At 41.0% G+C, this 16,779-nt stretch overlaps 1 protein-coding gene across 1 annotated transcript in view; it reads right to left on the bottom strand.

The window, feature by feature from the left end:
* The window catches only part of slf2 (SMC5-SMC6 complex localization factor 2), a 106,549-nt gene that overhangs the window by 18,142 nt on the left and 71,628 nt on the right, over nt 1-16,779 (bottom strand). The window contains exons 9-15 of the mRNA XM_060842254.1: nt 16,156-16,258; nt 13,278-13,365; nt 8,486-8,627; nt 7,993-8,104; nt 7,251-7,427; nt 4,672-4,769; nt 1,825-1,912 (exon numbers count right to left, since the gene is read on the bottom strand). Of these exons, the coding sequence (XP_060698237.1) occupies nt 1,825-1,912; nt 4,672-4,769; nt 7,251-7,427; nt 7,993-8,104; nt 8,486-8,627; nt 13,278-13,365; nt 16,156-16,258 (808 nt within the window). The remainder of the gene's footprint in view (nt 1-1,824; nt 1,913-4,671; nt 4,770-7,250; nt 7,428-7,992; nt 8,105-8,485; nt 8,628-13,277; nt 13,366-16,155; nt 16,259-16,779) is intronic.

Genomic DNA, 16,779 nt, shown 5'->3' with positions numbered 1-16,779 from the left:
AAATTGCACAACGGAAATCTGTTCCAACTTGACCATTCACTTCCCCTTTTATTATGACAATATACAAGATACTGCAGCTAAGGTCAGGTAATCAAAAACATATCCAAACTAGTTATAAAGTAAACTGGTGATGATCCAGAAAGTTGTTTAAAAGAACAAGGAATGAACATTTGCACTTCCATTGCTTTTAAGGAACAGACCTGCTTATTTTCCATGAGCCATTTTAATCCTTTCTTTGCAATAGCAGGTGTCCACTGCAAGGCTCCTACATATAATTTATGACAACCTTGATGTACCTATTTTGTAACCCTATGCAAAAGCACTTGCACTGTTCTGCATAAAATTATAATATCCAATGCACACCTAATGTTAAACAATCTGCATTCATAAGTATAGATAACTTGTTGGCCAGTTATATTGGCACAGAGTTCTCAGCAGAGTTCAGACTTTCCAGTAGTGCTTATGAATTTCAATTCCACTGCTGATCCAGTAAAGCATTCCATGTTTTAACCTCTGCATTGTCTCAACTCACTTACCGTGCTGATTAATCTTATGGCTTGAGCTCCAAACTCAAGAAATTGATGGAAACATCTTTTTTCTAAACTCGTGTTAGAACCCATCAAAATCGTGAACATCTCTACCAACTTACACTCAACCTCCTTTATTCCAGTGAAGAATCCCAGTTTCTCTAGAGTTCATCCAAAGTTCCGCTTCTGCACCAGCACTCCACAACCAGCAGTAATTTCAAGTGTTCGCTCTCACACACAGCCCATGTCCCCCTTGCTGATTCATTCTGTGATCACAATATGCCTTCCCAACTATTTCTGTATCGTCAAGAAATTTGGATACATTACACTCTGCCCCTTCTTCCAAATCGTTAAACAGAGCATAGAGAATGGAGGTGAAAGTGTGTTGCTGGTTAAAGCACAGCAGGTTAGGCAGCATCCAAGGAATAGGAAATTCGACGTTTTGGGCATAAGCCCTTCATCAGGAATCCTGATAAAGGGCTTATGCCCAAAACGTCGAATTTCCTATTCCTTGGATGCTGCCTAACCTGCTGTGCTTTAACCAGCAACACATTTTCAGCTGTGATCTCCAGCATCTGCAGACCTCATTTTTTACCCATAGAGAATGGAGGGCCCAGAATCATCCTCAAAGCACTCAACTAATGTCATCTTTCCAAATTTAAAAGGACCTATTACCCAGGCTCTGCCTTCTAAATGTCAACCAATTCTTAATCCATGCCAAGGCATCACTCCCAATACTGTGAACCTTATGCAATAACTTTTCAAATGGCACTGCAATGACTGCCTTCTGAAAATCTAAGTAGACATCTACCTTCATCCCTTTATCAACTGTGCTTGCAACTTCCTTTGGCAGACCTGAGAGAACAGGGAATGGGGTAAAGATAATCTTGAGACAGTGCAATGTGAGCTCATGAGCCTAAAGTTTCAGCTCATGTCCCAGAGTCCACTTTCTCACAATCCAAACAAAGCTTGGGGAAGCATAATCAAAAATAGATCCAAACTAGTTATAAAGTAAACCAATGACTGAACTCTCAAAGCCTCGCCACTTCTCCATCTTTGGTACATGCTCTCTCGTTATTCCAAACTGAAATCATTTCAAGTATTAGACATCTTTCTTCACAATCATTTCCTTCTGCTGTCTAGGCTTCCTCAGTTAAACATGTCTTATCCTATGACCCTTTTCAACAGTCAATATATATCAAAAACCAATTTGGTTAAAATCGTGCAATTAAGAGATACACACTGCATTTTTCTTTACATCTGCGCATTACTGACAAAATGAAATTGTCTCACATACCTTCAAATCTGGATCCTTTGGTACATAGGGGCGATTTTTGTCAAGAAGTTTTGAAATTATCACCATGCTAAGGTGCCTTCTTAGTTGCCTAGAAACATACAATTAGCCCGTTAAACTATGGGTCACTAAAATTAAGAACTCTGATCCTGTACAATTACTACACCTTTTCCTCCCCTAATTCTACTATTTTTCAGTCAACACGTGTAAGTGAGTGAACTGTTGAAAGGCAACGTAGGTAGTTATAACAGCATGATACATAACCACCTTCGTAGAACTGACGTGGACTGCAGCAACTGGATTTGATAATTTAAGGTGCCAACTCACAACCATTTTCTCAGGAGCAATTAGATCAATAAATATAGACCCTGTTAATGCTACCTTTATCTTAAGAATCGACTTAAAAGCACAAACATGCTGAGAAACAGTGTAGCATCGGTAGGTGATGACTAAAGTACAGATTCCCTTTGTTTTAAGGGTCTGAAAATAAATAAAACAAAGAGAAGTAGTTTGACAGGGGAGGAGAGAAGAAAAAAGTCAATGAGTACTCAATGAGATGAAACAAGAAAGAATCTCAGCATCGACAGCAAAACTGACATTCTCACTTTGCATCAACTTATCGTATACATGATTTTAAGTCGATTCTTAAGATAAAGGTAGCACTAACAGGGCCTATATTTATTGATCTAATTGCTCCTGAGGAAATGGTTGTGAGATTAGATTAGATTAGATTACTTACAGTGTGGAAACAGGCCCTTCGGCCCAACAAGTCCACACCGACCCGCCGAAGTGCAACCCATCCATACCCCTACATTTACCCCTTACCTAACACTACGGGCAATTTAGCATGGTCAATTCACCTGACCCGCACATCTTTGGACTGTGGGAGGAAACCGGAGTACCCGGAGGAAACCCACACAGACACGGGGAGAACGTGCAAACTCCACAGTCAGTCGCCTCAGGCGGGAATTGAACCCAGGTCTCTGACGCTGTGAGGCAGCAGAGCTAACCACTGTGCCACCGTGAGACGGCACCTTAAATTATCAAATCCAGTTGCTGCAGTCCAAGGTGGTTATGTATCATGCTGTTATAACTTTCAAAACCTGCACTGAGATGCAGCTTACAGAAATGAATAAAAATTACATTTCTAGTTTGTATTTCCAAAATTAATTTAAAAGACAGGTTAAAGATAGTCTTAGGGAGGAACTTGCATTTTAACCACACCAATTTAGAAACTCAATCAAAACTACATCCTAAACCAAGGAAAACATTCTTGGACATTGTGCTTCACCTTGAAGTTAAAAAAACTGTTCTGATATTTATGAAAAATCAATTTAGTTAGCAAAAAACAGCACTAGGAGAATTCACCCATGCCACTGAGCTGCAGAAAGTCAATGATTAAGATGATGTTCATTTCTGAAGGCCCTTCATTGATCACTTTGGCCTGAGAAGGAAGCAATCCAGAAATCTGGAAGCACATCATCACTACATTTTGCTACAACTCGTCAGTAGCCTACAAGTGGAGAAAGTATTGAAATACTTGAAATAGAGGAGAAAGTGAGGTCTGTAGATGCTGGAGATTAGAGCTGAAAATGTGTTGCTGGAAAAGCGCAGCAGGTCAGGCAGTATCCAAGGAACAGGAGAGTCGATGTTTCGGGCACGATTCCTGAAGAAGGGCTTATGCCCGAAACGTCAAGTCTCCTGTTCCTTGGATGCTGCCTGACCTGCTGCGCTTTTCCAGCAACACATTTTCAGCTCATGCTTGAAATAGAGGAAATGTCCACATTGCGAAAGGATTCGTTGTGGACTCCTTTCAGAAATCAACTTCTACCCAAGTCAGAACACAAAGCAGGACAATTTCAAGCAGCTGCTTTTAAGTACAGAAAATGTTTCTTAAAAATTACACCTCCCTATGGGACCTCCTGCACTGAATTGAGAGATCTTAAAAAGGTATGAATGAAGGTGGTAGACGAAAATAAAATACATGGTGGCTCAGCGGTTAGCGCTGCTGCCTCACAGCGCCAGGGACCTGGGTTCGATTCCAGCCTCGGGTGACTGTTTGTGTGGAGTTTGCACATTCTCCCAGTGTCTGCGTGGATTTCCTCCGGCTGCTCCGGTTCCCTCCCACAGTCCAAGGATATGCAGGTTAGATCAATTGGCCATGCTAAATTGCCCATAGAGATGTGTAGGTTAGGTGCATTAGTCAGGGTCAAATATAGGATAGGGGAATAGGACTGGGAAGGTTACTCTGCAGAGGGTCGGTTTGGACTTGTTGGGCCGAAGGGCCTGTTTCCACACTGTAGGGATTCTAATATCCCAACATCAAGACAGAATTATATTAAACAGCAACTGAATAGTGTCAAAGAGTTCAGCAACCCATTTCTGTTCCTATCCGTTGTCACATCTGTACACCACAGTCAGGAAGTTTGGCTGCTCTCAACATAAGTAGCAATCAGAAATAACACAACAGGCGTAGTAGTATATCATTTGAATACTTGAGATACGTTGCTGAAGCTTTTCATTTTACATTCATTAGGATAAACAATGTTCAAATAACCATCGTGTACACTACATTTGAGCGCTTAGGAAGCCTATTGTCAGTCTTGACCCTTTATGAAATAAAGGACACCCTTTTCTTCTGTCATGTTGTGAATGCTTGAAATTTGGCATTCTTCCACGTGTCCTGATGAGTGCAAGACAAAAGTTTTGGGAACATCTATAATCCGTAATAGGTGTGGTTCTCAGGTCTGAATGGTTCCCTGTTTACTTTCTCCTAGGAACGGATGTATTAAGGAGGCTTTAAAAAAACACGACCATTTGCAATTATCCTCAAACTGCACCATGCATTACCTTCCTCGTGTAGAGAAATCTGGCAGCTGTTGAACCAGGTACAAAAGATTATGATGATGCTCTGATAAGTCACTTAGAAGCATGCAGAGCTCGAACATCTGTTCAAAAACAAGATAGATTGTCAAAACCACATGCAAATGCACTCAACTCTAAAACACAAGTCATTTTGATTTACATCAAATCTCCAGCTCTCATATAAACATAACCCAAAACAGAACATTATTCCTAACAGAAGAAAACAGAAATCGCAAGAGAAGCTTGGCAGGTCTGGCAGTACCTATTGAGATAAAACAGAATTAACACAGAGTTCAGTGACTCTTCTTCAGAACTAACAGCAGCTGGGAAAAAGTTGTATGCATGCATATGATGGAGGGAGGAGAGGATAAGAGGATCTTTCCACATATTTAATAACTCAAGTTCTTCCAATATTACTTAAGAGCACAAAATTTTAAAGCTATTTATAACAAATCCATGACACATAATTTCGAGGTCAAATGCTTAACCAGACAGTTAACTAGGAAATAGCAGCTTTGAGATGTTAGTTTATCTTTATATCTCCTTCAGGTTTCCTGCTTCTCTACACTTATACGCATGCATGCTGTCAATTAATGAAATACATTTTACAAAAATGAGATTGTGCAGTCACAGGTCTTAGATGATTTTGCCGTCAACAGACTAATGGGTGATTGTGACATAGACAAAGTTACAACATCACAATTGATATTTAATTACCTAGAAACTGCGCACAGTTAAGAAAGCAACGTTGCTATTAAGTGTTTTTCTTTTGACATAGAAATTTAATGGCAATTCACCAATGACTCAATGAGAACAATACTCCGGGGACAGTCTGTCTCATTTACAACATGGGACAAAGATGTAGAATTTTCAGACAATTTAAAAATTCCAGCATAACACACAAAGTTCAACTGAGGTTCAGCACTGCCTTAACCAAAGCTGCACACATCCTGTTTCAAATATTTCAGGTGAAGTTCACCACTCCACAGCTATATTGCTCAGAAGTCAAGAAATGCTCATCCACTGAAAAGTCTTCTCTACTCTCAATACTACAGAAAACTTTGCTACCAAGAACAGTTTTAGGAAGTTCGTTTTGCGTGCTCACTCTCCAAGTTTTCTCCAAACCAGAGTTTTGGTCTTGTCCCTCTAACATCAAAAAGTACATGAAGTGGAAGGGTTTAGAGGGAGATAGGGGCCAAATGTTGGCAAGTGGGACTAGATTAATTTAGGATATCTGGTTGGTATGGAGGGTCAAGTTGGACCTTAAGGTCCGTTTCTGTGCTGTACATCTCTATGACTAGATAATTAACACTGTCTTAGTTTTCAAATATCTCCACATTAAAACCTTTCTAAATGAAAGAGGAGGGATCTTTTAGAAAGATTAAAAATTAAGGGAATTGATAAGATAGAAGTTGGACAGGATGTTTCCACAGTTGAAACTTGGACAAGAGGGCATAGCCTCAAAATGAGGGGAAGCAGCTACAGGACTGAATTGAGAAGGAACTTCTTCACCCAGAGGGTTGTGAATCTGTAGAATTCCCTGCCCAGTGAAGTGGTTGAAACTTCCTCAGTAAATGTTTTTAAAGCTAAGATAGATAATTTTTTGAACAGTAAAGGAACTAAGGGGTACGATGGGAGGGCAAGTAAGTGAAGCTTAGTCCATGAAAAGATCAGCCATGACCTTATAGAATGGCAGAGCAGGGTCGAAGGGCCAGATGGCTGAGTTCTTACGTTCTGTATTTATATGTAAACGTTGATTGATTATGGAAGTTATGATTACGTGCAATCTAACCTGGGAACTTAATGGCCATAACTTTCTCAAATAACCATCACAGTTTCTGACAAAACATTTCCATTCTGAGGAAAGGTCACTCAACCAAAAACGTTAACTCTGATTTCTCTCGACAGATGCTGCCAGATCTGCTGAGGATTTACAGCAATTTCTGTTTTTGTTTCTGATTTACAGCATCCACGGTACCTTTGGTTTTTATTATACATTCGAACTTGCTTGCCAGCAGTATGGGGTAGATTTCAGTGACTGGTAGGCAATTAATCTGGTCTTGCGCAAGACATAAAATGTTGTTATGTACTGATAAAAATAAGAATTAAGAAAGATATTAAGCATGGAGGGAACAGGTAACACACACATGCATTAATAGGCTTGTGACTGGAACAAATATCTGAAAACCAATGAGATGAAAGTCCCATCTTTTCAGGTAAACGGAAGGCTGTTTTTCTCCCTGAGAGCAGGAACCTGCACAAAATTGTGCTGGAGCATCCATAAATAAAACTGAATTCACATCGCAAACAATTAACACCAACTAGGAAGTGATATGACACCACCATTGTGCCACAGAACATTACAAAAAAAATCACATGAGAGTATCAGGGATGTTTTCCTAAAGTTAACACTAAGAAATAATTTACTCTCAGGCAGAATTAATTCCTTGGAGTGCAAGAACATGATGCAACCCAGCAACAGTATTTCTTTACTCAACCTTTCTTATATTAACAGAGTTACTTACCCTTATGCATACTGTCAAAGCACATTAAAGTAATCTTACCTTTATGTTCCATTGCCTTATATTGTTCAGGAGTCTGTCCAGCAAACACTGAACATCTTTTAAAGGAGTCAGCTGAAGTTCTTGTTCAAGGCTGATTCTGCCCAGTAAGCTTATCAGCAACACTAATTCTCCATCAGAATACGCTTCAGGGCAAATGGAAGTGCAGAGCTGTAGAAACTGATGGAATTATAAAAAAGCAGACATTTGAGAGAACAGTAAATTCAATTAAGCATGGCAGATTTTAAACTGCCAGAAGACAATTTCTTACTTTTAACTTCCAAATTAAGACTCTCAAGTTAATTATCAATGATCGAACAATGAACAGATCCCTCACTTGTGATCCTGCCCTCAAGACACTGGCTTCACCTCAAACTCGTTTATGATTATGCAGAAACTCATTGAGCATATATCCAGAACAGGTTTTGTTTGATTTCCTACTGCCTTACTTCAAGTATGTCAGTCCAAATTAAGTCTGCAAATTAAGTTTGTTTAAAGCCTCGAAACTACATCGTTAATTCAGATCCCTTCTCCCTTGGGGAAGGGAGAAAACCAGAGAGTCATTCTCTATTAAGGAATATTTTCTTTAAAAAAACCTTGTGGGAAAACATTAGCACAGGCTAATGTTACTGCAGCGCAACAGGAAATGAATCTAATTAGTGCCAGTAAATGAATCACAGTCATCCTTAATGGGAACAGAATTGTACTGTTAGTATAATGAACATGAATTAGGAGACAGGTATACCTTAACAACATTCTTTATGCCAAATTCTGGTAGAGAACTGAAGATGGGATCTCTCTGGGACGCTGGCGCACTCTCTTCCAGATAATTTTCCTTATTATTTTGCAAACCAGACCTAGAAACAGTAACCAAATTCCACCATTTTAAATCATTGGTCCAATAACATTTATACAATTGAAATGTAATGCCATACAAAACTTATAGTTTCTTGTGATTTTCTGCTACAAATGGCCGAAGTAGATGGTAGTAAGGTTACACAAGAACATAAACATAAGAGTGGGCCATTCAGTCCCTCGAGGCTGCTCTGTTATTCCACATCATCATAAATATTTGCCCCAGGCCTTAACTCTTCTCCCACGCCAACTCCTCATATCCAATATTTTAAAAATCTATATCTGAAAAGCTTCAGGACAGATGGAGGAAACAGAACAGAACTAAACAGAGGCGGCTTATAAAATAAAAGAATTGCTCATATATGAATAACATGTTAACTTACAATATATCCTCTTCAGTGAAGTCTGGTTGAAGGTGCTTTAATGGAAACAAAGTGCCAAACTGTGCTCCTAGGTTGAGAAAGACTGCAACTATGTCCTTGAGACTTGGAGTCCAAATCCTGAACCTACTGGTGTCACCATTGACTAACATATTAGAAAAATACTGTTAGAAGGCATTGGTGATCTTTCAAGCTACAGAAACAATGACTAAAATTGCTTTGATTAGTGAATCATAAATCAAGCAACAGAGTTTTTCAGACTGAGATCCAAACCATTTTGAGAAGATATAAATGTATATCTGGACCAATCGCGAACAGGTTTGGGCCTCATAACTAATGAAGAATAGGCTATCGTTCCAGGGGGCCCAGAGGATGTTTACAGAATTGAGAGTTTGCCATATGAGGAATAGTTGAGAGATCTGGAGCTGTACTTGGAGTTTAGGATGAGGGGAATCGATTGAAATTTACAGATACTGACAGAGTGGACATGCAGACGATGTTTTCATCGCAGGAAAGACTCGCACCCAAAGGCACAGCAGGAGAATGAAACTACAACCCCTTAGAATGGACAGAAGAAGCAATTTCTTCAGCCAGAGGGTAGTTAAGTGTGGAACTCACTGCACAGAAGGCTGCGGAGGCCAAAACTTTGAGTTTCTTTAAAACAGATAAATAGGTTGTTGAGAAGGTAGGAGAATGTGGTGGAAAAATATATAACAACCGTGATCCAACTGTGGAGCAAACTCAGTGGTGAAGATGTGTTGCTGGAAAAGCGCAGCAGGTCAGGCAGCATCCAAGGAACAGGTAATTCGACGTTTCGGGCATAAGCCCTTCATCAGGATGAAGGGCTTATGCCCGAAACGTCGAATTTCCTGCTCCTTGGATGCTGCCTGACCTGCGGTGCTTTTCCAGCAACACATTTTCAGCTCCGATACTCCAGCATCTGCAGACCTCACTTTCTCCAACAAACTCAGTGGGCCAAATGGCCTAATTCTGCTCCTCTATGTTATGGTCTTGAACAAACTTGGAGTGTGATAACCCCGACAAGGCTCATTGGGAATGACCAACCTCTTTGTGGAGCTGATTGAGAAAGAGTTCCCTTGGTAACAGGCAATGGCCTGGCCAGCTGGAACTCATCACCTAACCTCGTGACACTATGGTTGTGCCCCAACTGCCGGACCAGGAGGCCCAGGTTCAAGTGCCATCTGCTCCAGAGGTGTGCAATACCATCTCTAAACAGATTGGTTAGAAAATGTCCACCTTAGGGCCAGGAGAGTCTTCTGTAATACAAATATACAGTCAGTTCTGCTTTGAAATGTCTTTCATTAACACAAAATTGGCTTCAATGTGATTGGGTGAATAGGGAAGGCTGTTTCTAAAACACGAACTTGTAAAGTGTGTGCTGGCTGTAACACAATTACATCGCCAATGCTTTACATGTTATTTGTATTGCTTGATTTTTGTATAGTATGAGATGTCACGAAAACAATTATCGCGTTATAGGGACATGAAAGCATTTCTTCTATCTCTGAGCCAGGAGCTTCAGTTCCGGTCTTACTTTCTCCAGAGGTGCCAGAGACACCTCTGGACAGTTGATTAAAAATGAAAGCAAACCCATTTAATAATTGAAAAACATAAATCAGCTGCAGAACTACCTGCCTCAGATTGGGACCAGCCATATAAGCTCTATTTTAGTGTTCATAATGTTCTTTTCCCATTGTCAAAGTTGGATATATGAGTCACGCCCATGTCCATGTGGGCCACGAGGTGGCATTCCGAAAGAAAATTACTATGAATACTCAAAAGGACTGAATGAGTATCCCGGCTTGTTCTTGGAGTATCTTTGGTTTGTGCCACGTATCACAGGGTAATGAAGAACATCCTCCAAGGAGTGCCACTCTGCCACAGTGAGGTTTTAATCTCAGGAACTACTGTATTGGAACATGTGAACAGATTGGAGGAGGTCTTGTTGAATTTTTAAGGCTGGCATCTGGCTCAGACGGGAACAGTGTACTCCAGGCAAACAAGGTAAATGTACCTCGGGTACAGAGTTGACTTGGATGGATTACACCCTGTCAGAGAAGGTGAAAGCAATAATAAAAAAAAAGAGACTCTAACTCCAAGGAACAAAACAGAGTTGAAGCTTTGGCTGGGTTTTAAACATAACTCTGGGAAGATATGGTCCCCAAGCTCCCAGAATTAGAACCTTCAACTTGTTTTACAGAAGTACTGGGATGATAACACAGGCTTCAGCAGTTAGGAAGGAACATCCTTGGCTAAGAGTCTGATCTACCATATTCTTAGCTATGGCAACTCCTCCATGCTCTGTAATTTAAAATTCTTAATTACATCCATTTTGAATTGCATAAATGATTTACTGGCAACCGATGGGAAAGTATAATTCATCATTCCTGGATGAAATTTCAATTCACAAGACCCCTTGTTCTGGACTCCTCTACGTGAGGAAAGACTTGGGTAGTCAGGCAGGATGCTGGGAGAACACAGCAAGCCAGGCAGCATCAGCAGGTGGCCAAGTCAACGTTTCAGGTGGAACCCTTTTTCAGGGCCCTGATGCTGCCTGGCTTGCTGCATTCTTCCAGCCCGTCTACTTTGGATTCCAGCAGCTGCAGCTTTTTTTTTGTCTGACGGAAGTCTTTGTCAGTTGGTTTCATTAAATTTTCTGTACGGATTTACAAGGTGAAAATAAAACAACTTTCAATCACACCAAGTATGAGACCATAAGACAGAGGAGCAGAATTAGGCCATTTGGCCCATCAGGTGTGCTCCACCTTTCAATCATGCCTGATCTGTTTCTCAACCTCATTTTACTGTCTCCTTCACTTAGCCCTTGATCCCCTCACCAATCAACAACACCTTCAGCTCTGTCATAAATACCCTCAATAACTTGTCCTTCATAGCCTTCCGTGGCAATGAGTTCCACGGACGAACCATCCTTCGGTCCTACTTTCGTAAACATCTTTCCCACTTCCATTCTATCCAGGCCTTTCAGCATGCTGTAAATTTCAATTAGATTCCCCTTACCATCCTTCTCAAATCCACTAAGTGCAGTCCCAGAGTCTTCAACCACTCCTGATTTAAAAGCTTTCCACCCCCAGAATCATTCTTAGAAACCTCCTCTGGATCCCAGCCAATGCCAGCATGTTTTTCCTTAGATATAAGACACAAAATTACTCAATATTACAAATGCAGTCTGACCAGAGCCTTAGAGCCTCAACAGAACATGTCTGCTGTTGTATTCTAGCCCTCTTCAAATGAATGCTAACATCTCATTGGTCTTTCTAATCAAATGAGTCTGCATGTTAACCTTAACAGAATGCTGAACTAGGAATCCCAAGTTCCTTTGAGCTTCAGATTTTCAAAGCCTTTCCCCATTTAGAAAATAGTGAATTCTTCACATTGTTCTGCCAAAGTACCCAACCTCTCACTTGCACACTTTACGTTCTATCCGTCACTCTTTTCCCACTCTCCTAGCCTGTCCAAGTCCTTCTGCAGTCTCCCCACGTTCAACAATATCTACCCCTCCATCTATCTTTGTATCACGCGCAAACCTGGTAACAATGCCCGAAGTTTCTTTGTCTAGATTGTTAACATTTAACATAATAGCTGTGGACCCAACATGAACCCCTGCAAAATTCCACTAGTCACCAGCTGCCATCCTGAAAAAGACCCCCTTCATCCCTACTCGCTGCCTCCTGTCAGTCAGCCAATCCTTGCCAATACCTTGCCCCCAACATCACAGGCTCATATCCTATTTAGCAGCTTCCTTGCTGCACCTTGTTAAAGGCCTTCTGGAAACCAAAATAGATCATGTCTGCTGGCCCTCCTTTGTCTAAATTGCTCATTACCTCCTCAAATAATTCGATCAGGGATGACCTCGCCTTGACACCTCAGTCCATTTTATCACGTACTTCCAAATACACCGCAATCTTATCCTTAATAAAGGACTCTAAAATCTTAACAACCAACCAGGTTGGGCTAACTGCCCTATATTTTCCTGTCTTCTGCCTCCCTCCCTTCTTAAACAGGGTGTGACAGTAGCCATGTTCCAGCCCTCTGCTCTCAAGTAACCTTTGGGTCCACAAGAACAAGTTTTTGTGCGAAGAAAGTAGCCCAATGGAAACCAAAATCAGAATTAATTATTTCAATTATTTGCAAAACCGTGATCAGGTTAATGATGATGTTAAAAAGCATTTTTAAAACCAGTTGAAGTTACAGACCTCCTGATCACCCTCCAATGCAGCTTCTTTTCTGCCTAGTTTAAAGAAAGTCCTGAGTTGTTGAACGGAAGGGAACAGAAATTTTCTCGTAGCTCCTGGCACTCTCATTACACAACTAACTCAGGTTAACACAGGTCACTTCTGTAGGAACATGTATTAAAAATAATCGTGGAGGATGACCGGACACAAGCAGCTAGACAGTTCTTAGTATCAGTGCCAGCTTTGTTAGAGACATGCAGATAACAAGACAAAGAAATGTAATTTGTTTCTAATACTCAGCCAACCTTCGGTTAAATTGAAAGCAGATGCAAATAAACAGCGAATTTATTCTGTTTGGTTTTATGATCAACTGGAGCGCCCAAACATCAATAGAGAAACACCATAAAAATGGTATTGGTCAGTGTCGCAGATATCAGAGCTTGGTTTCACCGAAATCTGCAGCTCTTACACTGTGACTCTGACATACCCCATAAAAGGTACCAGTGTTTCATTTTAGACCGAAAGAATTAAAGACCAGTTTTTGTGAACTTAAATTTTCCAAATAGTTGCTGCATACTAACCTATTCTATTAGCGGCACCAGTGCAGATGTCCCAAAGTGCTTTGAAAATGTGCATTGAAGCAATATAGTCTGAATGAATAGTCATCATCTGCAAAACAAAAGGAGATTTCACCCGTTATTTACAAGGCAGAACTATACCTTCATTGTTGAAGCATAGATTGGCCCAAGGGAATTGTTATGGCAAGTTAATTAATTACTCCAATATCATTTTACACTCCATCTGGTGTTTCTTAATTGAATAATTTATTAAGGGCTCAGACAAAAGTCAATGGCAAATTAGAAACAGATCACGATAGGTAATCAAAACCTTGGTCAGAAATGAGTTTTAAGAAGAGTGCTAAAGGACTAGTAGATTGAGAGAGAGAGAGAGGCAGTTAAAGAACGAAAAGCTTGGGATAAGGGAAGGAAGCAGGCACAGAAAGCCAACCACACAGGGACAGAGAACTAGGAGTGCTACAGCTAAAGTACCTTAGTAAGCTTGGCAGCACTGAGGTCATAGAGACGTACAGCATGGAAAAAGACCCTTCAGTTCAACCCATCCATGCTGACCAGATATCCAACCCAATCTAGTCCCATCTGCCAGCACCCGGCCCATATCTCTCTGAACCCTTCCTATTCATATACCCATCCAGATGCCTTTTAAATGCTGCAATTGTACCAGCCTCCACCACTTCTTCTGGCAGCTCACTCCACACATGTATCACCCTGTGTGTGAAAACGTTGCGCCCTAGGTCTCCTTTATGTCTTTCCCTTCTCACCCCAAACCCATGCCCTCTAGTCCTGGACTCCCCGACCCCAGGGAAAAGATGATAAAAATATTAAAATAAAAGGTATTGTTATAATGGGAGTCGATGCAAATACACTTACATACATGCAACTGCCTTTGCCCACTTAACTAACTACAATGTAAAGCGCTATACCAAAGGAAGTTTTTTTCTCTTCAACTGTAGAAATACCACTAGCGATTGCACCACAAGAGAAGGCAGTGATTGAGTTGGACTGTCATGGACAAGTAAGCTAGAATCTCAGACTAATGTTCTGACAGTATGACTTTGCAACCCATCATGGCAGATGCTAAAATTTGAATTCAATAAAAAGCTAACCTAATAGCAACCATCGTGGAGGTCATAAAAACTTATCTGGTTCACAAACGTCCTTTAGAATTAAAATCAGCAACTTGACCCAGTGTTTAGACTCTAAACTACCCTGCAGGCAATTATGGATGGGCAATAAATGTTCAAACAAATAACCTGAAGTATGGAAATGAGCTGGTAGTGGCAATGCCTCATATACTTTTAATTCAATAAGTGAATTCAAATTCCACCATCTGCACTGGCAGGATTCAAATCCGAATCCTCAGATAATCCTGTGAGAATATCATGAAGCCACTGCCTCCCCACACTGTCCCTTCAAGGCTAATAAATGATTCCAAAACATGTTATAGGAGCAGTAAAAAACAATTATGATACCAAGTCCGATGAAGAGATTTGAGGATAGATGATCAACTGCTGAGTCAAAGAGATAGACTTTCGGGAATATCTTAAATGAGGAAAGTGAGGTAGGGAGGCAGAGAATTGTAGGCAGAGTCATCAGAAGCAGCAGAAAGCTCAATCAACATTTTTCTTTTCTATTCGTTCATTGGATGTGTGTTGTTGGCTAGGCTAACATCTAATTCCCTCCCGAGATGCTCTTGAGAAGGTTGTGATGAGCTGCCTTCAAGTACTACTGCAGTCCATTTGGTAATGGTACACCCAGTGTGGTTGGGGAGGAAGTTCCAGGATTTTAACCCAGTGGCATTGAAGGAAGTAGGATTGACAAGTAGATTGGCGGGCAACAGGTGGTGCGCTAGGCATTTCTGGCCGTTGTACCTCTAGTTGGTGGGGGTCACAGGTTGGAAAGAGGGTCAAAAGACCCTTGGCGATTTGCTGCAAGATACAGCTTTGCAATTTATACCACAGAATAGTATGATGACATGATACAGGAAGGGCAAATGTGTCCATGAATGGGGATTTGGGGTATTTATATAAAGAATAAGAACAGTGATTGGGAGGGCAGGAAACAGGCTATGAAGAATTGAGCGGACGGTAAATAACAGAATGAGAAACTACAATGTGCAGTGCCCAAAGAAAGCAGTGAAGATACCTGACTGGGAAAGCGAGCAAAATACATACAGTAAAAGACCCAGAATGTCAGATCAGAGAGGTACAGTAAGGTGAGATGCTCAAAGAGATGAAAGTGACAGAGGAATGAGATGACAGGACAAGACAAATTGAGGTTTGGATGCAAAAGCCACACTACCACTGGGTGGGGAAAATGGTGAAAGGTCTAGCCATGGAAGGAAGAGTGCAGTTAAAGGGAAGACGTCATCATACATGGGGCAGAGTTTCCATCAAATATGTAATTACGATATGGACTGCCAGAACTTGGACTGCAAGCAAACAGACAGACATTCAGGAAGGTGACAACAGGAGTGGCGAGAGCTGACTTGGCCTGAGAGGGGGATTCACCATCATTCAAGTAAAAGTAAAGTCACCATAGTCCTCCCGGACCATAGGGCTGATCACACGAGAGATGCTGGTCATTAGGTACCCTGAGCGTCACCAAAATTGGGCGAGGGGAGAGGTCGAATCCTTCGTGTCAACCTCAGCTGGTGAAGGAATTAAACCCATACTTTTGGCATCAGTCTCCATCACAAACCAACCATCCAGACCATTGTCCTTCGAATTAAGTTTAAAAATAAAAAAAGCAAGTTTGAAAACTGTGCAATCTAGTACTTCTACAAAACAGCAGCCCCGGTCAGAATTGGTACAGCTAAAGACTGTGCTAATGGAACAGACATGTGTAACCAGTAATAATGTGCAACATTGCGTAATCTCACCTTAAATAAGAACTTTAAAACTGGCTGCGGACATGGCGATGAGGAGTAAGTTTGACTTACAATCCCATTAGTGAATAAAAACACCTGCTGGCTGCTTCCAGAACTGAACGCAAAAGAAAAGGTCATTAACATTTTGATTCAATATAAGCGAGCTCATGTTCATAAGTATACTCAAAGTTACTGACTAGGCATGAATATTACCTGCTACTTTCAACCCCATCCTGAATGCTGTCTAGCTTTTGCTGCACATGAAGATTATTGCTTAGTAACTGCTGCTCATTAGCACTGATGAGGACCCCTTCGATCACTCTGCTGATTATTCTGAATAAACTGATTAGGTGGTAATTGGTCAGGTTGAATTTGTCCTGCTTTTATGGACATGATACCACTGGGCATTTTTCCACATTGCTGGGTAGATGTCAGTGTTGCATCTGTTCTGGAACAGCTTGGCTAGTGGCACGGCAAGTTCTAGACAACACATCTTCAATATTATTGCCAGAATGCTCTCAAGGACCACAGAGCCTTCAGGTGTTTTTTGACACGTGGATTAAGTTAAAATAATTAAAGGCTGGCATCTGTGGAGGGGACAAAGATGGATTGCGCGCTTATCACTTCTGGCTGAAG

Source organism: Hemiscyllium ocellatum, chromosome 22 (assembly GCF_020745735.1).
Source record: "Hemiscyllium ocellatum isolate sHemOce1 chromosome 22, sHemOce1.pat.X.cur, whole genome shotgun sequence".
Classification (NCBI taxonomy): Eukaryota; Metazoa; Chordata; class Chondrichthyes; order Orectolobiformes; family Hemiscylliidae; genus Hemiscyllium; species Hemiscyllium ocellatum.
Note: the sequence above shows the minus strand (reverse complement) of the source record. Positions and strands in the feature narration are given on the sequence as shown.